The 26308-nt window shown below is 43.0% G+C and overlaps 1 protein-coding gene across 5 annotated transcripts in view; it reads right to left on the reverse strand.

Moving 5' to 3' along the window:
* The window catches only part of nrxn1a (neurexin 1a), a gene marked incomplete at both ends in the record, with an annotated part of 56762 nt that extends 33376 nt beyond the window's left edge, over nt 1-23386 (reverse strand). For all 5 annotated transcript variants that reach the window (XM_080048779.1, XM_080048776.1, XM_080048778.1 and 2 more), the window contains 4 exons: nt 849-1150; nt 13922-13951; nt 15492-15509; nt 22654-23386. In XM_080048779.1, coding sequence (XP_079904905.1) covers nt 849-1150; nt 13922-13951; nt 15492-15509; nt 22654-23386 — 1083 coding nt within the window. The remainder of the gene's footprint in view (nt 1-848; nt 1151-13921; nt 13952-15491; nt 15510-22653) is intronic.
* Nucleotides 23387-26308: the final 2922 nt, after the last annotated feature.

A 26308-nucleotide genomic window follows, 5' to 3' on the forward strand; every position in this document is an offset into this window, starting at 1 on the left:
GGGTTACAAGCACCAGAGTGCTAGTAGTGACCCCTCAATGTTCTCTTGTTCACTCTCCTTAATTCACTCGCTCACTCATACGTTCACTTATACACACACACACACACACAATTGAAAAAGCACTCACCTAGAGCTGAATGCAGTGCTGGTCTTGTGGTTAACCCACTGTAAACTAAGACCAAAACCTCAGGTTCTTTCTTCCTACCACAGCGTCACTGCAGTCGGACAACAGACCACTGACCGTAGCTTCTACATTGATTAGCTTCTTGCTGCGGACTATAGTCTTTTTTCTGCTGCACACTGGCCCTGAAACATCTACAGCAGTCACTGTGGTTCACCAAAGTCAAACACTCACTTGAACCATTCAACAGGGATTCAAACAGAATCTGCATCTGAATGGGAATCTAATCAATTGTTAATTTAGTCCATAACATTTACGAAAACTATTCTGAAATGCCCATTACAGCTTGCTAAAGCACAAGATGAACCAATTTAACCAATTTGAGAAACTGAAAAAATAAATAGATATCTCAAATAAATTGCTCTTCTTTAAATTATTTAATAGAACAATCAAAGTAATCAAATTCTTGTCAAATAATTTTTCCTTGTTGATTGCTAAAAATTTGATTTCTTACTGAAAAAATCCAAGCATGCTATCATCCATTCGGTAACATACCACTTGCCATCTTTTCCTTTCCTTCCTTATGACCCCCCCCCCCCCCCCCCGCCCCCCATATATTTCTTCTTCAAGTCAAAACCATTACTCATTTCTTTTCATAACTTGTTCTCCTCTCCTCTGATTTGCTGGGTGTCTCCCTCCTCCATCCATCCCCATGTTGTCTGGTTACCTGTCTCAAGTTGCGGGTGACCTTGACGTCGTGCCAGGCGTTGTCGTTGAACTTGCCGTTGACGGGTTCCACCAAGGCCTCGAAAGCCCCGGAGCCTAGGTTGATGACTAGCGACACGGCCCCGTTCTTCAGGGCCAGGTTGACGTAGTCGGCCGACTTTCCCGTGTGCAGCATCAGGCCGTTGCGCTGCAGTGTCTTGAACGAGAGCGTGATTTCGTCGCTGCTAGACTGGATGGGATTGGGCGACAGATCGTAGCAGAAGAACTCCGAGCCCTTGAAGGTGGCGACATACTCCTCTCGAGCTGAGATGGAAAAGAGATGGGAAGAGGAAGTAGGGGGGAGAGGGAAACAGGGAGAGAGAACAAACAAGAGCCATTATTCTCTTTGTTGAACATCATCATATCGATTAGTGCAATACCAAAGCTATGCCGCTTCTTCCCACACCGCTCTTCACAATATGCTCAAAGATGAAAAAAAAGAAGAAGAAATGGTGGGTGTTCATCAGAGCCAGTCGAGCGAAACAAAGCTCTTCTGGGCCTGGTTAAATTTGATTCGGATGTGCGGTGCGAAAAAAACACATTGTTTGAGATGCTGAAAATGTTGTTACTGTCAAGCAAAGCCTGACTTGATGCCAGCACTTGGAAAGGAACACTTTCTTCCATACCTCTAATCGTACCATGGAGTGGTGTGTAAACAAGCTTTGATCACTCGTGTGGGTTGGAGATTAGACAGTGCGGATGCAGGAGAGACAGTCGCATGAGTCTGTACTAGCATTCCAAAGTCGTTATGAAACCTGCCATCCTCTCTTTGGAGAGAACAGCTGTGCTGGCAATTCCAAAGTGATGTGGTCTTGTTTGACAACATGCCTCATTTCGTGACGTTCATCAAATGCCAAAAATGTGTGTGTCTGCACGGTAACAGCAGAGGTTAGAAAGGTTTTGTGAGAGATGGCAAAAAACTGAGGGTGAAGATGGAGGACGGCAGCCTGTAAGCATCATGGCAGCCGAAAGCGGGCAGGATTGGCCAATTAGAATTCAGAATACCAAGCGGGCAGCCAATGGCGACTTACCTTGCACACCCTGTGTGACCCCCAAGGACACCAGACCAAGGTTTTGCAATCCATCATCCCTAAGCTAACACTTCCTTATCTATTTTCTCACACATACAGAAGTGCACAGCCAACGGTGGAACTAAGATACACACCTACACACACACACACACACATCTGCGTGCAAAATATGATCGTACTATTGAGTTGGCAAGCAGAGGTGACATTATCTGTCTCCTTCACAACCATCCCCCCAACGCGCTACCCTTCCTCCGCATCCTTTCTGGCGCTCTCCACGCCACCAGCCCTATATTTCTCACACCTCACTTCAAGCTTTATGCCACATCTCATTGGCCTCTTTTTTTCTCTCTCTCTCTCTCTCTGCACTGTGGCTGCCTCTGGCATAACTACCGACATGTAGTTCAGGATAATGAGGAGAACATAGGGGGAATTTAACACACACTAGGTCAAGGCAGACACTTGGTAAGGAACCGCTGGAGAGGAGTTAGGGTGGGGGGAGAGATTGCCACATAATGAATAGACTGAAGTGTAATAGGTTATTAAGGTAGTGAGAAGCTGTGTGTGAAGTGAGTGCTGAAATGGAATCGGCCGCACTTGAGTGACTATAACACAGAGAGAATAATGAGAAGGAGAAAATGTGAGAATATGTCACAATTCAAAGAGCGATTGTCGCAAGTCTTTGCTTCGGTTGAACGAGAAAAAAAAGCCTAAGTGTGAATGCCAACGTATATGTGAGTGAGAAACAACAAGTAGTTTGCCAGCATGAGTGTGAGCTGTTCCCCAAAGTGTGTGATTTCTTCCCTCCCAGCATGTTAATTAAGATTGTGCGTGTGTATGTGTGTGTGTGTGTGTGTAAGTATGCCTCAAAAAGAAAAAAAAATGTGTGCAACTTTGTGTTCAAGCCCGCCAATGTGTGTTTGTGCGCAGACACGTATATCCTTTTTTTTATGTGTGTATGAAATGTGCAGGGGTGTGGGTGGGTGCTGGTCTCTGTAAATATTGGTGTATTGCTGTCAGAAAAGCTATTACCAACTCGGGGCCCTCGGGCTAGTCTTTACTGAGAGGAGCGAGAGCAAAGAGGAGGAGGGAGACGCACACACACACACACACACACACACACACACACACACACACACACACACACACACACACATACAGACACACAAACGCAAGGAATGAACAGCCGCAATTGCAAAAACACAATCACACAAGCAGCAGACACGTAGACAAATGTAAATGAGGTTGGCGGAGTGAGTGAGGGAGGGGGGTGGAAGCCAAGTGGTTCACAATGAGAACACACGCAGCCGTCCAGTGGCATTCTAGCGGTAATTTACAGAGGTGCCATTAGGTTTCAGTGTGGTGCTCCACCATTCTGTTGCTAATTTACAGACATGTCATTAGAGCAGACAGGAGCACATAAAGCATCACTGCATCGATCTGGAAGCCCTGGCCCGCAACAACAACAACAACGGGCGTTAGACGCGCACAAATCAGCCAGGAAAATGTTTATTGGGTGACACGAACACAATGGAGAACACGTGTCCTGCATACATGTATTCAGTGTACGGACATACCTAAAATACATGCACACACGCACGCACACACACACACACACACACACACACACACAGAGAAACGTTCACGCGCGGTCTGAAGTGGGAGGCTGGAGTGGATCTGTGTTGTAGCTCAGATTAATGGAGTGAGTCAGTATTAGCTCAGAGTAAACAGTGAGACAGACACTGACATACACACCACATGTCACACTTCATCCTGTGGAGAGCACTGTTGATCAGAGCCAGAGAACAGGAGGATGAACGAATAGGGAGAGGAAAGAGGAGAAGAAAAGGAAAGCAGAGGAAAAGAGGAAATCTCTTTCAAGCTTAAATGTTTCATTTCCTCTGGGGATTTTTAAGCACTGTATTATCTTGCCTTTTATATGACTTGTAATTTCCTCTCTATTAGTTGTTTAACTAATGGGTTCTTGTGGGCTGGTTGTGTGGTTGTATGTAATGTCTGACTGTTCATGTTTTTCAATGCTCTCCGGTCTCTCTTGCCAGAGAGATCTTGACCATACTTGTTTGAATAAAGAGAGTAATGGAACTGGAAAGGTTAAAGCTATAGTGAATAGCTTTTTTCTTTCTTTCTTATTATCGCTTGATTGTTGGTTGTCTGACTTATTGTTTATGTGTATATCTGTTGTATATTCAAGTTATGACTTTAGTCCTAGAAACACAAGTCAACTAATTGATAGGTCATTCGACAGAAAAATGAACATGACAACTTACGGATCAAGAAGACATTTTGTGCTGCTTTTCTCCGTTTGTATTGCATTGTTATTCAGACAAAACAAGACATCTGAAAATGCAATCTAGGCTTCTGGGAAATTCAGATTTCAGACTTAAGTATTAATCAGCCACTTGAAACATTTTCTCAACAGTTTAAGTGAACCTGATAATGATCTTTAATTGCTGCCCTATCTGACTAGAAAAATGTGTTTCTCTTTTCTCGGCTCTCGATCCTATTGGGAACATCTGATTTAAATTGAGTTGCTAAAGGAAAATAGAGGAACGAAGGAGAGGGGAGGAGAGAGAGAAGAAAGGGAAGGAGTGAAGGAGGGAGGGAGGGGAGGGATGAAATTGTTTAAGAAATATCCTGGGAAATATGCAATTGACTAGTATAGGCAAGAAGAAAGACGTGAATCACTATAGAGGCTATAGGCTAGAGTGGGAATGGTTTTGAAGGCAATCACGAAACTACCACTCTAATGAATAAGGCAGTCTGTCGGGAGGCAAGAGGCAGAGAGACAGAGAGCGAGAGAGAGAGAGAGAGAGAGAGAGAGAGAGAGAGAGTGAATAACTGATCTGATGGTTCCAGCAACTGGGACCAGCTGCAACTACACCGCTCCTCCAACCCATCAAACATCACTTGGATTTCTCGGCGTGGTTGTGTGCATATGGCTTTGTCTCTTTCTCGTACGGGTTCTACTCAACATTTCACACACTCATTTGTCATTTCCATGGCAACCCCCACCCCACCGCGTTTACAGGAGCCACACAGCAAATATGTGTGTTTGTTCATATGTGTTTCAGGGCGAAAGAGAGAGAGAGACACACACACACAGGAAGAGCGATGGGGAAGGAGGGCAAGAGAGAGAGAGAGAGAGAGAGAGAGAGAGAAAGAGTGATTGAGTGAACAGTACATTATCATGGACAGCTGTACTGAATCAAAATGGCGGATTGGAGACTGGGAGCACATCAGGGGAGCCTACATTATACACACAGCACCTGATAAAGGGTGCTGTGTAGGGGGAAAGATGCAGGCTTAGAGAAAACGGGAAAAGATGCATAGCGCAATTTGAATAAAGAAGGAATAAATAAAAAAAACAAGGGGGAGGTGGAGGGACTCATTTAGATGGGTAACACACAAAATGGAAGAGAGGAGAGGAGAAAGAGGTAGAGGGATAGAAAGAGAGACACGGAAAGGGAGTGGCAGGAAGTGAGGGGGACGGATGGCTAGAGAGAACGAAAGAGAGAGAAAAATGCTGGTGTATCTAAATCCTAGTGTAGCAAGCCTCAATCATGGCAGCCCTGTCATTCTGGAGATAGCACACTGCAATTCCCCTGCACCTCGTTTTAGCCCACCATGCAGTTCTGCTATCAGCTCCTCTCAGACTGTCCACACACACACACACACACACACACCCTCAAACATCCTGCATGAAGGCACCCCCTCCTTAATAACAGACAGGTGGATTAACTATGCACTCATACAGTGTACAAATAGATGACCAGTGTAGGAAATGTATGTAAATATATGCTAACGTATGCATAGTCTCTATATTAAGTTAAAGTGTGAAAATCCATACACCCCAAGTTCACTAAAGGCTATGTGACTGTCCTTTCCATCTCTGTTGGGTGATATACAGCATCTGGCTTTGAAAGCGATTGGGCTATCACATCACTGCCAAGGGAGCAATGCTGTAGAGGAGGATATTACTGTCAGGACACAAGTAAAAGATTGGTGGTCTGCAACGTTGAGCTCTTTTTCCCTTTTTTTTTTGTTGTTGTTGTTGTTGTAGTTGTTAAATTGAATTCATTTCTAGGCGCTCTGGTGGCGTAGTGGATAGAGCGCGTTCCATATTGGCTCCGGCCTTTGTTGCAGTGGTCGCGGGTTCAAATCCGACCTGTGGACCTTTACTGCAGGTCATCCCCCCCTCTCTCTCTGTCTCCCCATTTCAACTCTGTACTATCTAATAAAGCTTGAAAATGCCCAAAAAATAATCTTTAAATTTAATTAATTTCTTCCCAACACAAGATATACGGTTTAAAAAGCTCCAACAGTGTTACTGTGGAGCCCGAAATTAAAACAATTGCAGAAACTATTCATGGATTAGTTGAGCAATTTTTTTTCTCATTTATCATGCCTTCATACTCATTTTCTTTATTTTAAATCACAAAAAATTGAACATACTGTGTAAATGAATTTATACTTTAAATTGAGTATCTTTCAGTTTTGAAGACATGTTTTTCCCCTTATAGATCAAACAATCTATTTGCTAAATGCCTGAAACCAAATATCATAACCTATTCATTAAAAGATTGCCATTTGCTCTTATAAATTGATTCATTGTTTTACATAATCAAGAAAGTTTATTTTTCTGATCAATCGATCAATCAATTTATTAATTGTTGCAAATCAAAAAATGTATCAACACATTAATCAGCTGAAAAGAATCATTAGATGCAACCCTAATATGAATACGTTTAAATTATCTAAAAGAAAGTGACATAAAACAGTGAAAAACAGCAGTCAAAATGTTCAAGATACCGTTTGAAAGCCCAAAGGTATTAAATTGAAATTGATAAAAAAAAAAAAAACGGTTAAAAAAAGCACTTTTGCTTTTTTAATAGGAAAACATATTAAAGTTGTTTATGAGCAGATGTGGTCGTATCTTTTGAATTTTAAAGTTAATCTCCTTGAGACCCAAATACAATTTAACTAAATAATCTGTGATATTGTCTTTTGAATTAAAGTTGAGGGAAAGCAATTAACACAGCACTCTCTGCCATTATGTTAAATCTTTTTATTCCTAGTCCCTTTTTTGTCTCTTTTATCTCTGCTGATCTCTCTCTCTCTCTCTCTCTCTCTCTCTCTCTCTCTCTCTCTCTCTCTCTCTCTCTCTCTCTCTCTCCATCGCTCTGTAACATGAATTTGGCCTTCCCTCTGGTACCCAGGGAAACCGGCTTGTTTCCATGACAATGTCTACAGGCTGAACAGTGTATTTGTCTTAAGCTGGATAAGATCGGAGTCAGTTTCACCCGTGTTACACACACATGCACACACATGCACACACAAACACACACACACACGCACATGCACACACACACACACGCACAAACACACACACACACACACACCTGCACAGGCATGCATAATGGCACATATGCACAGAGAAGAACATATAGCGCCGAAAGGCCCAAACACTGAGCAAATGTGCATTTGTAGAGGCAACCAAACTGATTTGAAACAACAATGAAGTTAAATATAACCACATAGAAAAATGGTGGCTGGATTTAAATCCACACACATACTGCAGTGTCGCACAAACACACTCACACACCTAATAAAAACCCTTACAGCAGGTTGTTAACAAATGAATGAAGAGCATAAAGACCTTTTCATAAAGGTAATGTAATGGGTTTTTAATGAATGCTTTGGCTATTTCAGTTGTTGCAGTTATGCCAGACAAGTACCAAAAATAAATGAGTATTTGCGTCTGCAATGCCTGAGAGTGCAAGTGTGTGTGTGCGCTTGTTCATGTGTTTGTTCTTGTTTTGGCAAACAACAAAGAAAATTAACTTCAAATGCCAGATGGGGTAGTGGAGTGAATCGCCAATTGGGCCACAATACCGTCAGCACCCCGCCTAGACACATTGGAAATTGCTAGAACAAGTACGAGACAATTGGAGCACCGACTAGCCTGTTTCCTCCTCTTTCTTTTTAAAAAGGGAGTGTGTGTGTGTGTGTGTGTGTGTGTGTGTGTGTGTGTGTGTGTGTGTGTGTGTGTGTGTGTGTGTGCCGGTGTGTTGGATAAGGTATCCACATCGATGATGAATTCCTTCCTGGCTGATGGGAGACGGTGTCACGTCTGGGAGCCCAAGGAGAGATGCAGCGCCCCTGCTGAGAAACGCTGCGGTCTTATCTCCCTCGCTGTCTCCCTCTGCGTCTCCGACCTTCTCTTTCCAAACCTCTTTTTCCCCACTTTCAGAATGCGCTCCTATCTCCCCTCACCATCACTTCTCTGCTCTCCTTTATCCTATCCTCCCCCCCTCCCTCACACACTATCTTCCCCCTTCATCCTCTGTATAAAAGGGGAGTCCGTTTGATGTCTTTATTTTCGAGGCGATTACAGCGCACATCGGTTTTGTGTGTTCCTATTAGCGTTTGCAGTGAATGTGCAAAAATGCTAATGTGCAACACTTGCTAACGGGATGGTAATTGTATGCAATTACCAATAAATGTATACATTTACAAGTGAGATTGCTACAAATTTCCCATGGTGATTTCGGTAACGTCATGTGCATCTGCCTGATAATGTGCGGGTAGAACTCTGTATGTAGTGCTGTTACTTTCAATACAAGACCTGCATGGGTGTTAGGCATTAATGAAGGTGGTAGTACAGTACCATAATGGGTGTTAGTAGCAGAGAGAAGAAGTAGAATTAGTCCCATTAGCAGAAAAGGGCATACCTAGAAAATGTCCACCTTTTCCATGAAACACTTTATTTTGCCATTGCTTTATCAGTGCTGATGGCCAAAGCGCTGATGGCCAAAGATGGCCAAAGCGGGCGCCGGGCATCGCTCAGTTTTAACAGTTTTTTTTGTATTCTTCCACAGCCCAAGATATGGCATCAGAAACCAAAGGCATGCCAGTCAGTTGGGCAGGCAGCCAATCACCAGACACTTGCCTGTTAACACTAAGAGGTTTTCTCTCACCTCGACTTGGATACTGCTCATTTGCCCGTTTTTTCTAATTTATGCAAGTATGAATACAGCACAGTGGCTTTCATGTGTCTGACAAATGTCTCTTATTGACAAATAAACAATATGTCACAGTATTAACTTCAAGCATTACATTATTTTTTCCAAATTAGAATATGCGGTAAACAGAAATATGCAGAATAGTCCTACAAACAAAATATTTTAGCAAAATGTTGGTGATTTTAAAGGATTTAAATTTTTTTTTACTATAATGCGGTGGATAAGATTATTTTGAAAAAAACAAGGGACAGTTGATTCACTACACCTCAGTACAGGAACAAATACAAGGCATCTTCCCTTGCTCCAAGTAATGATCATTTTCACTGTTGATTAATCCATGGATTTATTTTAATTAAGTGATAAATCTTTGGACTATATATAGTAATAGAAAAAAATACCCATTAGAAGTTGCCAGAGCCCAGAGGTGACGTCTTCAAATTACCATGGACCAAGAGGCCCAAACTAAAAGATATTACACTGTAACGATTAGTCGATAAAGAAATAAGCCAAGCGAGATAAAAGATAATCAGCCTCTATTTGGAGGATAGAATAATCATTTTAGTAATTTTAAAAGGAAAATACATCTCCTTGGTCATAAACATGATGATGTTCATTGAATATTTTGGGGGTGTCAGCCACTTGAAGACATGAACCTGGGATGTTGGAAATTACAACAGGCATTTTTCACTATTTTCTGCCATTTAATATTCAAAAGGCTGATTGATCGTGAAAATAAACAGTGGATTCATTGATAATGAAAGGGAACCCTTACATTTGAGGTGCAGCTTTTAATGAATCTTTGGCGTTTTTGCTTGAAAAGGAATTTATGTCGTGTATCATTATTTTTGTGATTTCATTTTGAGACTCGACTAACAACGCACTAACAAATTATTTGAGCACTAAGACCTAAAAACAACACACGAGAGAGATGAGTTGAGAGCAATTAAAACGGAAAAATGTGCATTTCAAGTTGATTTCAGTGTCTGAATATCAGCCATTGTGTGATGTATTATTAGGACTGTTAGATAATGACGACTAAGAGGAAGGAGACATGCTGTACTTTGCTGGCACTGACTGGTTCCTCTCGTCTTGGCGTCTGCTACCACTCCCTACCCCACATATGGTGGAGTCAGCACGGAGCTCTCTGCGTGTGTGTATGTGTGTTTGTGTGTGTGTGTGTGTGTGTGTGTGTTTTACTGAGAAAAGCACCCATATTTGTATGTCCTGGATATAGCGAGAGAGAGAGAGAGAGAGAGAGAGAGAGAGAGAGAGAGAGAGAGAGAGAGAGAGGCGGAGGAGCCAAAACAAAAGAGACCATTTCAAGAGGAGAGTGTGACACTGAAAATGACACGTGTGTGTGTGTGTGTGTGTGTGTGTGTGTATCCTGTGTCGGAGTAGAGTATGCGACCATCTGTGTGTTTTTGCCATAAGACAATGTGTTAAAAATGAGCTGCTTTGATTGCCGACGCTTTATGAGTCACAAGTTATGACTCATAATCCATCTCCCCTGTACACTAATGCACTCATACAAGATACATAGGAGACACACACACACACACACACCCTGTTCTCTACCCCTGCCTTCATCCACTGACCGCGAAGAATATGTGCAGGCAGCCTTACTCATGCATATTTACACTGAACACACACTCACCCACCTACTCTGTGGGCGCTCTCTAAAGGTTACTATGTGCGAGTGTGTGTCTGTTTGTCTGTCCGTTCACGTAAAGCGCGTGCGTGCAAAGGTCACTTCAAGCAGAGGCTGACCACTTGTTTATGCCGCGCACAGATTGTTGGCCTGACATCGAGAACACTCGCAGAGATATCATTAACTGGAAAACGCGCTTCAATGCTAAAAAGCAAATAAATATCATAAACGAGGCAAGGCAGCCAATTACGTCCAAGAGCCACTCCTCAATCATATTCAAATCCTGCAAATCGCTCATTCACCCAAAACCCCTTCACGGTCTATTCTTGGCCAGACAAGAGAGGAGAGAAAGGGCAAAATCTGCTACTTGGCTTTAAGCACATTTTCCATCCAGATTATTGCTGCTCAATACTTTTCAAATAAAGAAAAAAATTATCCATTTCCCCCCTCTTCTTCTTCTTCCTTTGGCTGCTCGATACTTATGAAAATCCAATTTGGCTTCGTCTTTTCTTTCTTCCCCGCACAATTCGCGCATTTTCACCCCACTCAAAGTGATTAGTGATCTGTGGGTATCATTTCCCGGGCAGAATGATAGCTGTGTTTTATGGAGGGGGGGAAAGGTCCAGGGCTCCCCATCAGGACCCGACGCCTCTCAGCAGAATGACTGGGCGGGGAGGGCAGACGGAGAGCACCGCTGTCCCTTTGCAGATACAGCCGCTTGCTTTACATCACAGGAGAGGAGACGACTCACTTTATCTCTCCCTCGCTTCTCCTCCACTCCCTCTATCATTCATTCCTTTAGCTCTTCTCTCACAGGCTACAGTCGCCTTTTCTCAATTTCTTCCAGCACACAGGCAGGCAGACACACACGCAGACACACACGCGCTATATATCTTTTTTCTAAGACACCCCCCCTCCCCGCACCCCCAATCCGCGCCCTCAAAGAAACTCATTTCAGCTTTACGGGCTCCTCAAAAAGCCTCTTTACGCTGAGCTAACCTAAGCTAGGCTCCGTCTTCGCCATTTGACAGCCTTAACATCTCAGTATGCAAAGCAAAGAACACACTGGCACGAACTGCACACACACACACACACACACACACACACACACACACACACACACACACACACACACACACACACACACACACACACACACACACACACACACACACACACACACACACACACACACACACACACACACAGCTTTTTCATGTGAAGAGTTCCTCAAAGAGACTTCAAAGGTTAGAATAAAAAAAAATCATTAAATAAAAAAAATCTGCCACATTTTTCAGTCTATCACAATCCAAACATCCATAATAGAAAGGGCATCCACTATACACAAATACACTAAATACATTGTGTAATAATGCAGGAAAACATATGTTAATACATGTCGGCCCTTAAGTAGGTGATTTAAAATGCTGAGCATAAGCCAGATGAAGCAATTACATTTTCACTGCCACCTGGATGATTCACGGCAGACATTTTCAGGCAGAAACTCAAGCACTAGAGGCTTACTTAGCAATCAAAACATAGCAAGAATGCTCACATAGAAATACACTTTCAGAATAGCGACGTCTCCATGTGACAGGTGGTCAAGTGGCTGAAAGACATAATCTATGCTCTATTCAAGATATTTCTATCCACCAGCTTGGATGAACAATTCATTAAGGAGCACATTTGACTGAACACACGCTGGCCCTGTCACAATGGGAGACAGCCGTCATCATGTCCCTCTCTCGTCCAATCAAAGAGCACAAAGGATTCAGACCAGCCTATCGCAGCCAGGCCCATCTTCATGTGGGTCAATCAGTGTGTTCATCAGCGTCATGCAGAGCCGAATGATTTCCAGCAGCACCTACCTTCAGATTTTCAAAAGCACCGTATGCCAGAGCTCCCATTCATTCACACGCATGCACGACCACTTAAGTATGAAGGTGCTCACATCACATGCATCAACCGCTTACCTTGCCATAAATGAAACATTCCAATTATAATGGAAAGGCGCAAAAAAAGAAATAACTCGAACAGCTCAAAAATGGCTGTAATGGTGTGCCTTAGCATAACATACAAAAAATGCCATACATTCAACTCCAAAAACCATCCAAGAACAGCCCATGATTAGCCATACACATGAAAAACATCAGGATGGGTATACCTCTGAGCTCTCCTAAAATCACAGAGGAGTGGTTGTCCCAATCAGTGAGAAAGAGGGCAGGAACAAAGAAGAAGGAAAAAAGGGAAAAAAAGAGGGCAAGAAAAAATAAGTGGTATTGTGAGAAGCAGAGGAACATGTTTTCGGGGGCCATGTTGAAAAAGGAAAAACAGTGAAAATGTTCTGGGTTGAGGTGTAACAGCATTGCTTTCATACACAGCGAACATCTGTTCAGTCACATGTTCAGTGTCTGAGCAGCAGCAGCCCATGTGAGCACCACCAGCGACGGAGGGGCAGAGCGAGACGTGCTACAAGCTGATGAAAAAGCCACGGATGAATGTGTGGACAAGTGTTCCTATATACGAAAAAACTGCCACAATCATTGAGCCCAACCGTGATGCAAAAAAGCACACATGCACGTAGACACACTCACTCACACACACTCTCTCACACACACACACACACACACACACACACACACACACACACACACACAAACAGAATCACTCCCATCCCACTCAGTCGAACTCTATACATACAGATGAGCGCAAAATGAAATAATGACATGAGGTGGTAGAATAAAGACTGATTCAAACCATCCGAGGAGGAGTCACTCGGTCATTCAGCCCTTTAGCTCCGTTTCCGTGACTTGGAGCCCAGCAAAAATCTGAACCAGCCAAGCGCCATCAAGCCATAGCCGTTTACATTGTCCCATGAACCCCCCCCTCCCCCCACATCAGCAGCCATGATTATAGAATACATCACTGCAGAAGTTGCTCTCAGGCTCATCTTAAAACATTTTAATAAAATCTTGTAGGCCATATTTCATTAATCACCATTCAATTTGTTTCACTGTAACTGCTACAGTCATCAATTTTAGGTTAAAATTAAAACTGAAATTTTGGACGAGACCTAATAGGACCACTTTGAAAATGAAGAAATCCCAATCACAGATTTAAAGAAAAACTGACCTTAGTTCAGTGCCTAGAGAGACAACTTCCGCCCGCGCCATGGTGATGATGAAGAGGTGGTGGGGGATGGAGGGTGAGGGGGGGGGGGGAAATACAGGGAGTTGAGAGTGTGGGAGTGAGGAGATAAGGGGGATGATGGTATAGCAGAAGGACAACAGGAAGTGAGGTAAGAGGAAGGCCATACCTTGGTCGCCAATCATCAGGTGTGCCAGACCTTAAAGGAAGACAAGAGCACAGTCAGCATAGCAAAGGATCATGGAGCGTGAAGTGTGTGTGTGTGTGTGTGTGTGTGTTTGTGCGTGTGCATTATATGTGTTTTTGTGATACAGGAGTTTGTCAGGGAAATGACGGTGAAGCTTAAGTGCTCAGTGTAAAAGTGTGTGTTCATGGGTGTCCTCTAAATTCTTCCAAGTAACTAAATAAAATAAAATAATTTGCTTTGAAGACACTTACTCATCCCAGGCAGAGATCCTACGCACAAACAAGTACGCACACAGACGCTTACACACATCCACAAACTAGGTCGTCTACAGTAGAGTATTTGTGTGTGCCTGTGTCTGTGTAACCTTGAGGCCAGAGCCTCCTCAGATGACTGCACATGGGATTATGGAACTTACCAGTTGTCAGCAAGCAACCCCTACATACCCACTTAGACCAACATACACTTACACTGTCTACCTTTCACTGTATTTCCACAATAGAATATGTAAATGAGAGAACATGAAGGCCAGAGAGAAGGATGTAAAGACTGACATGGAAGAGGGTTTAGAGAGAAGGGAAATGGTGAATTTAGAATGATGGTAGAGAGCTAGAGATGAGAACTAAACGTTTAACTTATAGATATCATTATGGTATTATCAAACTTTGCCAGTTGATAGCGGACATTAAAATAATACATTTCTTTGTATTACATTTTTTTCCGGAAATGTTCGAATAAATATGCAAATTCGGCAATATCTTACTAATTATGCATACATTTGCATCTCTTTAAAAAGCAAAAGAAATCTAGATGGTGGATGAAGCCAGAGTAAAAATCTGTATTTCATTTTTTGAACATATTAGTGTATACAGGACAGATTTTGAATAAGGCCTTTTTTTCATTTTATTATTAAAACAATATCATGCACAGGTATTCAAAATGTGTAATTAATCTGACAATTCACAAGATATGAACACATGACTATGGAAAGTTGAGTTGAGATTTTGGGTTCAGAGTATTGATAGAAACTAATGTTGAGATAATGTTTGTTAAAGATGATTGTATAGAAATATACAGACCCAAACAGACAAGGTTTAGTAAAATAAACACCTAAATGTATATTTTGGACCATTTATTTATACTTGTATGAAAGAAAATATGTTATGGAGGCAAATAGCCAAAAGTCTCATGTTTATGCCTGCAATGTCTCACCTTAAATAGTTACTTAAAAAAAAGAACGTGGAAAAGAGAGAATCAGGGAAAAATGCAAAGAAAGAGATGTGTGAATTAAGAGCAGAGAAAAAAAAATTAAATAAAGACAGACAAAATGATAGATAGATAGATAGATAGATAGATAGATAGATAGATAGATAGATAGATAGATAGATAGATAGATAGATAGATAGATAGATAGATAGATAGATAGATAGATAGATAGATAGATAGATAGATAGATAGATAGATAGATAGATAGATAGATAGATAGATAGATAGATAGATAGATAGATAGATAGATAGATAGATAGATAGATAGATAGATAGAGGTACAACCTACCTGGAGTGTAGCTGTGCACTGGAAAGGCGTCATGGCCGGGCGAGGAGAGAGAGAGACAGACATTCATTAACATGCATGCTAAGCCCTCGGGTTACCATGGCTACTTACTGTACATGCACACCCGTCCAGGGCCACCGTGGTAACACACACATGCAAAGTCCACACAAACGTCACAATGGATACCATGCTGCACTGGTAGCCAAAAACTGAGGTTTGTCTATGTATATGCACGTAGCAGCATTAAAAAAAAGGCAATTAAAAAAAAGAAGCACAATCTCTCTCTATGACACAACATGTGTGCCAATACAGTAACATAAGCGAGCACGCACACACACGTACCCACCCACACTTGTAGTCACAGAGGGTGGAGGGGTTGTGGGTGAAAATATACTTCCCTACCTGTAGGTTTGGATTCGAGAGCCGCTTACCCCCAGAACTTACCTTGCAGCCGCTTCCTCTCCCCGGAGCCCCCCGACAGATAGCATGCAACACAACACACACACACATTCACTCTCACAATTTCTCCCTCACTCTCTCTCTCTCTCTCTCTCTCTCTCTCTCTCTCTCTCTCTCTCTCTCTCTCTCTCTCTCTTTAATCATACAGACATACATACACTAACATTGACTATGGCAGTTATAATGATGTGAAATAGCAGGAAAACATGTAGGGATGGATTAGCAGTGCAGGAAGACAAGGGGCATGCATTGTAAAATACTGGGACTTTGTGTGTGTGTGTGTGTGTGTGTGTGTGTGTGTGTGTGCTTCTGAAAGCTTGTTTGTAAGTGTGTGTATTCTTAGCTGAGTATTTCCTTGCCTCTCTGCCCTTGTCTTGCTAGGGGCATGGCAGAAACAGGTGGAGCCATTAGCATGCTAACAGCGATTTGCCCTCAAGGACAATGCAAGCCGAGCTGGGCCTAACAAGCCAGGTTCACTCTGCCTTCACCGGAGGGCACAATGGCTCAGACAGTAATTACATTTATGCATAGCACTGCCCAAACTCTCCTCACCACTGTATTTTAAATCTCCCGAGTCCCTAATAATATATATATGTTTATATATCCGACACTGACATATTTTTGTGCTTTGGAACAAAACCCTGATAAATATCCCTCTCCTCACACAGGTGCAAGAGATGCAATTTACTTACTGAAAAATGCTTACAGTATGTAATATTATATTGCTTTGCAAATGCTTCTAAGCTTGTCATAAATCTGCAAAAATATGGCTGTTAATAAAAGTGGATCATAAGGGGAGCCTTGAAGATATTGTGCAATTGTAAACGTGTACAGAAACAAGCACTGCCGCTGCCAAGTTGCTCATTCTGGCTTCAACCGCGGTCCAAAGGATCCATTTTTACCTCCGAGTAGAGTAGAGCATATTCGTTCTGCATTAAAGATTTATTGCTGATTTTATTTTTTTATTTTCAGGGGGTTATAGCCTACTTTTTGTCTCAAAGCTTTTTTGTTGTGCAGCTTTAGTGAGGTTGCTGGGTTCAAAAAACAGTTACTTCAAGGTATATAAAAGATAAACCACTACACCCTATCCTGCCCGCGACTCTTACAAAACAACTACACAGCCTGGACTCATCTACTGGCAAAAAGTGAACGAACACCCACAATTTCCAAAGAGACATGGTTTCGCCACACAAACAACATTTTGAACATTTTGTTTCCATTCAAAAGACTTGGTCTTTTATTCCCTACTACTACCTTTTAGGGCTGCTCGATTATGGCAAAAATGATAATCACGATTATTTTGATTGATATTGTAATCACGGTTATTAAAGACGATTATTCATTGTAGGGATGCACCAAAATGAAAATTCAGCCAATTCTTTCAACATTACATAAACAAAACTCCCAATTGTGCTCCTCAAACATAGCCTACAACTAGAAAGCCACACAAAATAAATAATCAGTAAAACCTTCGAATCTAAGAGTAAAATTAAAATTTTACTAGGGATGTGATTGTGAACCATTCATTGATTTGTACTTCGACTTATAAGAGGAGGTAGGCTATGAATCTACAAAAAGATCGACTTATTGCCTTCTTTTTTTTTGCAGTGCACGTTGAGTTGCTGTAAAAAAAACTACACCACAGCTGACACCGTAATGTTCAGACTTCAGAATTTGCATCAGAGCGCTGATCATAAAAATTAGACGCTTTATTTAAACGAAGTCCATGCTTAGGTGCTGGTTGTAACTTTTCGTCTGTAGACTGAAACTAACGGAGGGGGTGCGTCTCACTGTATATTTGCTCTTGTTGCGCAGATAGTTTGCAGACATGGCACAATATATTCAGGCTCGAGAAATGCAATCAGAAAGCGGAAGCCTTTCCCCTCAACAACGTTAACGTGCAGGAATCCCCGACTATCATTTTACCCGTAAAGCCACAGAGCTTTTCTGCGCGGCGGCTCACACCAGCAAGTTCTCACAGTGAATGACACCGTTACCCACCTCCATCACAGTGTCTCACTCACACCATGTTTCACCGAGTGAAACGCTGCTTCAATCGCGCAAGGCTTTTGTGTTTCGGTGTAACATCCTGGACGAGCGTTTTAACTTTATGCTGAATAAACAATTGCACTGGAATCGCTGAAAGCGACAGTGTTCGGGCGGGGGCGGGGCGGAGCGCAGGTGGAGACAGAAGGGTGCGCTGCATTTACTACACATGACCCGGCGTGCCGCACAATAACCGTTTTATTACGATTATCTTGTTTTCATGATCGAGGGAAGCCAAAATTGTAACCGAAATCGAAATTCAATTAATCGCCCAGCCCTACTACCTTTGCCATCCACTTCATTTCTCTCTGATACATCGTTTGAATTCTCCTCTCCAGAGTGCCTTAGTCATTGCGTGTGAAGATTGATTTCTTTTGACGTACTATAATACATTTAGTATGAGTTACTCAATGGTAGTGATATTGACGCATAGATATTAGCTCGCTGAGACAGCATCTTGTCAGACCCAAATGAACAACAGTGCACGGGGCCAGTTATAAAAAACATTTTATACCATAACAGAGCACTTTAAAAATGTTATACCATTCACAATGAAAACACCATCTGCTCAATTTGCCTCTCAGAAAATGAGTTCCATAATTCAGAGGGGTCTAAGGTAAAAATAAATAAATAAAAACTCTTATGATGTTGAACATGGTTTATGTTTTGTTTACTGTCTCCATTTGCTGCTATTTATTTCTGTCTGTAAAATCTGCTGGGTCACTTGAAAGAGCTCCGTACCTTGCATTTCTTTCAGGGAGCTAATGGCCATGAATTACCATAATATCACTTAGAGTGGGAAACCGTAGAAAACACATGTAACCTTTAAAAACAGTTATGAATTCTCCAATCCCACCTTCAACTAGCCATTATACTCTGAGCCCTGCAGCAATTTCTATTCAAACTCTGAAAGGTGAATCAGAGAAACCAAGAACACACTTGTGAGCTACCAATCTGAAACGACACACTCATGCCAACACTCCATACAGGCAAATAGACGAGCTCTTTATTGTTCCATTTTAGTTTCTTAGCAATATTCAACGCAATTATCTATAACAATATAGTATTTGAAGTTGCATTTTTATTTCGGTGCAGGATATAAGCGTTATTTATTCTAGTAATGTCTGATTTCACATGATAGCAAATCTACTACCACAAACAATTACAGTTACTTCTCACATGATCCTAAGGAGACCTCCTAACTGGAAACATTTTATGAGAATACTACCACTTTTCACTGCAATTTTTGGCATTGCTCCAAATTCGGGCTTACCTAAAGTGAAGCTGAGGGTAGGCTACTGGCCTTTACCTCATTACTTGCTCGTAGGGCTATCTTACTCAAGTGGAAAGATCCTGCTCCTCCTTCCCACTCACATTGGATTAGAGACATTATGGCATGTATGAATTTAGAGAAAATACGTTACACTACCCAGGGATCCGAGAATACATTTGACAGAATTTGGCGCCCCTTCCTAAATTATTTTAAAAAACCAACAATAACAATAGAAGAGTAGCTACCTCCTCCCCTCTTTTATTTGATTTAATTTTATTTCTTTATGTTTTTTTTTTTTTTTTTTTTTTTTCATATTGATTGTTTATTTTTGTTTCTTGTAGTGTGTATTTCGTGTGGTTGGGTGTGAGGGTGGGATGTGGGTGGGGTATGTTCGGGGGAAAAAAAGGGGAAACAATTTGTACCCATTGTGCTGTAATTTCTTTGTAACTAACATTTAATAAAAAAAACCTTTGAAAGAAAGAGAATACTACCACTAAAATCAGCCAGTATACTGCCAAGGAAAATAACTACAGTATGTTAGAGCTTGTTTCTCCAAAGCAACACTCAGATTTGAAATGTGAAGTCCGTTTCTAGTAAAACAGCCCCTTAAAAGATTAGCCTCTTGTTGAGCGACAAAGTAGCAGGTATAGTATCCGATAAGGGCCTCTGTGCAAAATGTCTGCGCTTCCAATTCATCTTGTAGAGCTACGCTGCTATTAGGTACCCCAGTGGTGATGTGACTAATGGTAGCAAATGTGTCTCTCCAATGTGTTTGTATGTTTGTGCTACGTGCCGCGATCGTGCAGGTGTGTGTGTGTGTGTGTGTGTGTGTCAGCTGTCTGAGTCTCCCACTGTGCCCTAACCAGCAGTAAAAAACAGAAGACTGGATCACACGTCATTTTCAGCACAGCAGCGGGTTTCTGCAATGAGCTGATCATACCTTTATCTGTAACTCCCTGAACGTATACAAACACGCACACACCACATGGGGTGCAACTAGTGCTGCAAATCATACCAATTGTTTTACTTCTCGATCAATCTGTCAATGATTTCCATTTATCAATTTAATAAATTGCCAATAAAAAAAGGTGCCTCTCTTAGTATCCCAGAGCACAAGGTGCGGCCATCAAACTGCTCTTTTGTCTGACCAAACAGACCATTACTTAAAGATGTAATCTATTTACAATCGAGAAAAGCAGCAAGTCCTATCATTTTAAAAGCTGTGACAGGGGATTTTAGGCATTTTAGAGGTAGTGTCAATGTAAGGCTGCAACAAATGATTGTTTATCAAATACTCAATTTATCCTTTTTGTCTATGCTGGTTTTGATTTTCCACATCTCAAGGTGAATGCTTTGTTTTTTCTTTCAAGCAAATCAGCCCTGCTCTTGTATATGACAGAGAAAAGCATCAAATTCTAACATTTGATCCAGCAAATGTGTGGGATTATTTGGCCCTTAAACAAGTCAATTATTAAAAATATACTGTATAATGGAACAGTTTTTTTCGTCAAGCAGCAACTTATCAATTAGTTGACTAGTCCTTGCAGCTCTACTTAAATTATTAATACAGTCTCTCTATCTCTCTCTCTCTCTTTCTCTCTCGCTCTCTCTGGACAAATCATTTCAACATGACGCACTGACTTCCTTCCTTACCCACAAAATAAGGACCAGTGGTCAAAAAAAAAAAAAAAAAAAAAAAAAGTCACTATCGCCTTAGGGATGCCTGTCATACATGAACATACAAATACATACACACTCACCACAACGGACATTTGAATAAAGTAGCTGATGAAGTCCTTATGGCCTGAGGTGGTGTGGCTGTACACACAGAAAGGAATGGGCTATAGGGAGGAGGTGAGGAAGAGCGAGGATGGAGAGAAACACTCCTGGCATGAGGTCTCCCTATTAGTCCTGTCTCCATGGTAACCTAAGCCGTCCCACTGTCCGCTAAATGCTAGGGTGTGATATTGTGGGTGGCTAGAGGGAGGGAGGTGTGATGCTTACAGTGGCGCTGGGTGGGGTGTGAGGTCAGGTTGATGACAAACAGGAGGCCACACACACCGCACCGCAACTCAAATGCATCATGACAGATGCATTTATGTCATTAGAATATCATTTGATTAAGGCAAAGCTGAAAGGTATCTTTGGCATTGAAAATACATTTAAAAAAAATGTAGAAGTTGAGAGTGCCCTATTGATTAAAAGTGCAGATCTGCTTTTGTAAATGAACTGAAGCAAATCAGACAACGCACATAACTTTCAAGTGGGAAATGGGAGCATTTGCTGTACTGGCCGTAACAAGGTAGTTGAGTTCATTAAGCAGCTGTTGTGTTTTTTGTAATGGCCGTTATTACAGCGCCCTGGATATTGGCACTTGTATTGACCAAAAGGCTCGTTTGACAGAATTAAGGGAGGGCGCTCTTGTCGAGTGGATCTATTAAATCATTTGTAAAAGAGCATTTCTCATCGCCCCTACCACATAAAAGTTTTATTTTCATATCTGGCTGTTTATTGTCACAGTTCTTCATATTTATGAAGTAGTACTGACAGGACACTATTTACACTTTTATAATGCATAAAATTATTGACACGAAAACTCATGCTATACACACTCGCACATACACAAACAGAGCATCTTGACAGGCTTCAAGCTGTTAAAATTAATGGCAGGCCATCATTTATACACACTTTATTTCAACATCCTACGTATGGTACCTGTGAAGGCCATCTAGAATCAATGGAAATCCATAAACACAGGCAGCTAGATGTCAGCCATGTAACAACCACTGGTTTCCAGCCTCTTAGCCAAGTTGTAATTAAAGTCTATCAACACCCATATCCATCCATAAAAAAGTACAACATTTGTTATTGTGCTTTGCCCAACACACCAACCGTTCAAGACTTTAACATTGCCAGCCAGATAATGCTTTTCAGAGAGTTTCAGGAATTTGTCTCATGTCTCAAGTCTGTCAAGCTTGACGGTCTGAATGCAGCTCAGAACAGATGTTCCCAAGCTCTCAGCTCCACTTTCACCAACTGCACTTCTTGGGAGGGGGCTTAGCTCTGACTTCTGGAGATACATACCAAATTCGGAGTCATTGGCAACCATAGTAAATCAATATCAAACATAATCAGTATGCATGTCTTGCGCTGTTTGTGAAGGCTGCTGGTCCGTACACACCAATTAAAGGCAGCTGTGAAGGTGTGAATGAAAAATAGATCTCTACACTGCAGGACCTGGTGTTTGAAATTGGAGATATATATCTTGAGATATGCATCATTAAACGAACATAACTGTATGTGCATGTACACGTGTGGATGTAAAGTGCATGTGTGTGTATGTAAAGAATGAAATGTATGATGGGTCAGCATGATTCTGGGCCTTACCTTCGCTGCAGTCGTTGCCCTGGTAACCGGTGTCGGTGCAGTCGCAGACGGGCTCGTGGTTGACCACGCTGCACACCCCTCCGTTCTGGCACTGGTGATCCGGCCCACATCCAGATGTTACCGTGACGCCTTCCGAACTGTCCAGCATCACCTGCGAACCATTGATGCTCACCGCCGTGATCCAGCCACGAAAAGGAGGGTGTTCCCGCACCGTAGGCGATGTGAGGCGCAGGGGTGAGGAGTGGAGCTCCGGCGTCACCCCGCCCATGTAGGTGTGGCTAAATATAGTCATGTCTCTTCTCTTGCTTTTGACTTCCGCCCAGCCAGCCAGTCGCCCGTCCACCTCCAGCGAGGTGTTCCTCCAGTCCCTGTTGACACGCACAGCGTGCCAATGGCCGTCGCTCAGCGCCACGCCTGACTGCAGCTCTGCCGGCTCGGCACAGAAGATGGAGAAGCGCAGACGGAGGTGGCCGTGGAGGAGCAGCAGCTCCAGGAAGTCACAGAAACCCTCGTCGTCCAGGTAGAGTAGCAGACCCTCCTGGCTGTGAGTCCTCAGGCTGAAGCTCAACACGCTCTCACAGCAGGCGTTCCACACCGGGAACCGCCCCCACTGGCTGGACACGCCTCCAAACTCCAAGACTTCCCCTTGGGCATGGCTTCCCACAGTGCATAGGCACAGTCCCAGGAAGAGCAGGGGGGCGGCCGCCCAAACACACACCGCCATCACACTCATACACGCACCTGCTCTCACACTCACACACACACTGGAGGAGATAGAGGCTAGAGCTGGGGTTCTCCCTCTAGCCTACAGCTCATTGTGACAACTGTAGGGCACTTTGTAGAACACTTTTTATAATGTCTTGGGGGCACCCTGTTTTTTTTGGTTGTGCTCTTCACCAGGGTAGGCTCCGACACGGTATACAGCTCCAGTAAACGAGGGGGTTAACAGCAGCTCCCTCCGTCCTTTCAGCTTGCTTGGACGATCTTCTTTTCCTTGGCCTGGTTTTTGAGTCCTCACTGAGATGTTCAATTTCTTCTCTCCATCCAGTCTTTCATTCTTCACACACAGGTGTATGTATTTGTGTATGCATCTGAGTGAGTGTTAGTTAAGTGACGAATAGGAGGTGAACTCCATCTTTGTGCCCTAGTTAGGGCCTTGTCCCCCATGAAGTCAACTCCCCACGGAGTACGAGTGTGTGTGTGGCTCACACATTGGTAATGGAGAAAAATAACACCATCATAGCTAAATTTCTCCCCTTCTTAGTAGGGCATGACTTAATGTGTGTGTGGGCAAATATGTTTTGTGTATATGTGTGTGTGTGCCAATGAGCGTGTCTCTCACTGCCACGTCATCACTCTCTTCAGCGACCTACAGAGAGAACAGAGACGGCACAATCAACCAGGGTCACACACACAACACACGTAAACACGCACGCAGAAATTCTTACACACACAGCATACACAAGCCGAGCTTGCTGTGATTCTCATATTACTCTCTTGTGCATTTTGCACACACACACACACACACACACACACACACACACACACACACACACACACACACACACACATTAGACATTCCATTGTTACATTATATATTTAACAGACCCAATTCAAGACTGTCTATGAACATTGGCCTACTGAATATACTGTATAGGCTACACAATAAATCCTTCATTTTTACTTCCACACAGCCCACACAGTGACTTAAACACATAGGCTACGCTGTAGGCACGCGCACACATACACGTACACAAACAGCAACTCCTCCGTAGAGCTCACATCGTGCCGCAGGAGATTTGTATATGGTGCCATACGACTTCCCTTTTATTTTATAAAAAACACTTTTTTATTCTTAACAGTTTTCTGAAAACGAAAGGCTTTAACCAACCATTTTTTTCAGTCTTTTTAAAACAATTTTACATAATTAATAACGGTTGGCGTTGGGCACCTCGCGCCACCGTGAGGGATTCTGGTATCTACATCACAAAGAGCGGGAGCAGCTCCGCGCGCTGCGGCGGATGACTCAAACCATCTCGCTTTATCGAATTAAAGGCTCCGGAGCTCATTTCTAACAACTGAACACATTCACACAACACAGCACAACAAACACGGACTACAAATACACTCACACAAACACAGAGGAGGATAGGCTACACACGTCGTCTTCTCCGTTTATAAAATCTTTTTTTGAAGGCGAAAAGCAGCGACAGCCCGGTTATTGATAGACGGGGTGAATGAATGCGGTTGAAATATCGATTCTCGATTTGCAGCCATACATCCTCTCCATTTTTTTCTCCTGTTCGCCCGTTACTTGTCCACACCGGAGGTTCAGTCTCCTCACCTGCGCCGTAGCCCTTAACCAAAGCTTAGCTAACCGGTAACACCGTATTTAGGCTACTTTTTTTTAAATTTACATTACAACCTGTAATGGTGATGTGACAGCCTTGCCACGGTAAAGAAGAAAAAAAGACAGCGGTTTTTCCTCAATGCAGACACCCATAGAAAACCGACCTACCTCGCGCACATCCTGTGGTTCCGTGGAAACAGTGCGGCGCGCGACGCATCGATTTCCGTTCCCATTGGAGAAGAATCTCAAAGCCGCGAGAGAAGGGGAGAGCACCCGCGCGCCTGGTGGTAGATAGAGCCGGTCTACCGGACAGGGACAAAATTATCACAGGCTCGCCTCCAGGCGACAAGGTGCTATTGGTCTCCCCCACTCTTTCCCTCTCTCTAGCTCTCTTTCCCTCGCGCTCTCTCTCTCTCTCTCTCTCTCTCTCTCTCTCTCTCTCTCTCTCTCTCTCTGTCTGACTCAATCTCTCTCTCTCTCTCTCTCTCTCTCTCTCTCTCTCTCTCTCTCTCTCTCTTTTCGTTCTCTTGAGGAGGAAAAGGTGCAGTCTGATGCTCCGCGAGACTCGGCAGAGAGAGCGTCACGTGGTTGCGAGAGAACGTGTGTGTGTGTGTGTGTGTGTATGTGTATGTGTGAGAGAGAGATCGAGGGGATGGGCGGGGCCGCGCGCTGCTGCAGCACCTTGGACAGCGACGCGCACTCACCGCCCGCACGAAACAGAAACGCAATTACAGGAGGCAGAAAATAAGGCGAGATCCGGGGTGGATCCGAATGATTAAATCCGTGAGTGACAGTGACGATGGCCTTTACCTCGCTCGTGCTACAGTGTGAGAAAGACAGCGATTCAGTGAAGTGTGTGTGTGTCTGTGTGTGTGTGTGTGTGTGTGGGGGGGGCGAGGAGGAAGGAAGGAAGGAAGGAAACAGAAAAAGGCCGTTTCCATTTACAGATATCTGTCCCCCACACATAGTGTCACACAGTTTAAACTCAGGAATAAACACTCTTAGTTCAGCTGATAATACATTTTCTGTCGAACAAATAGGCTGCACCCGCACCTTTCACACCCACAGCAGGTCCATACCATAATGATTTTACCAGTTAGGAGGGGACAGTTTGGCCCTGCCCTCAACCTTATCCAACACTTTTGGTATAAACTGGAACACCAGTTGAGAGCCAGTCCTAATCACATAACACTTTTGTGGCTGAATGGCAACAAACCCCAGCAGCCAGGTTGCAAAAATCTAGTGTAAGCTTAGCTTTCACATGAGTGGACGCATTAACATCAGTCCATGGTTTTGGCACAAGAT

This window comes from Ammodytes marinus, assembly GCF_949987685.1.
Source record: "Ammodytes marinus genome assembly, chromosome: 20".
NCBI lineage: Eukaryota > Metazoa > Chordata > Actinopteri > Uranoscopiformes > Ammodytidae > Ammodytes > Ammodytes marinus.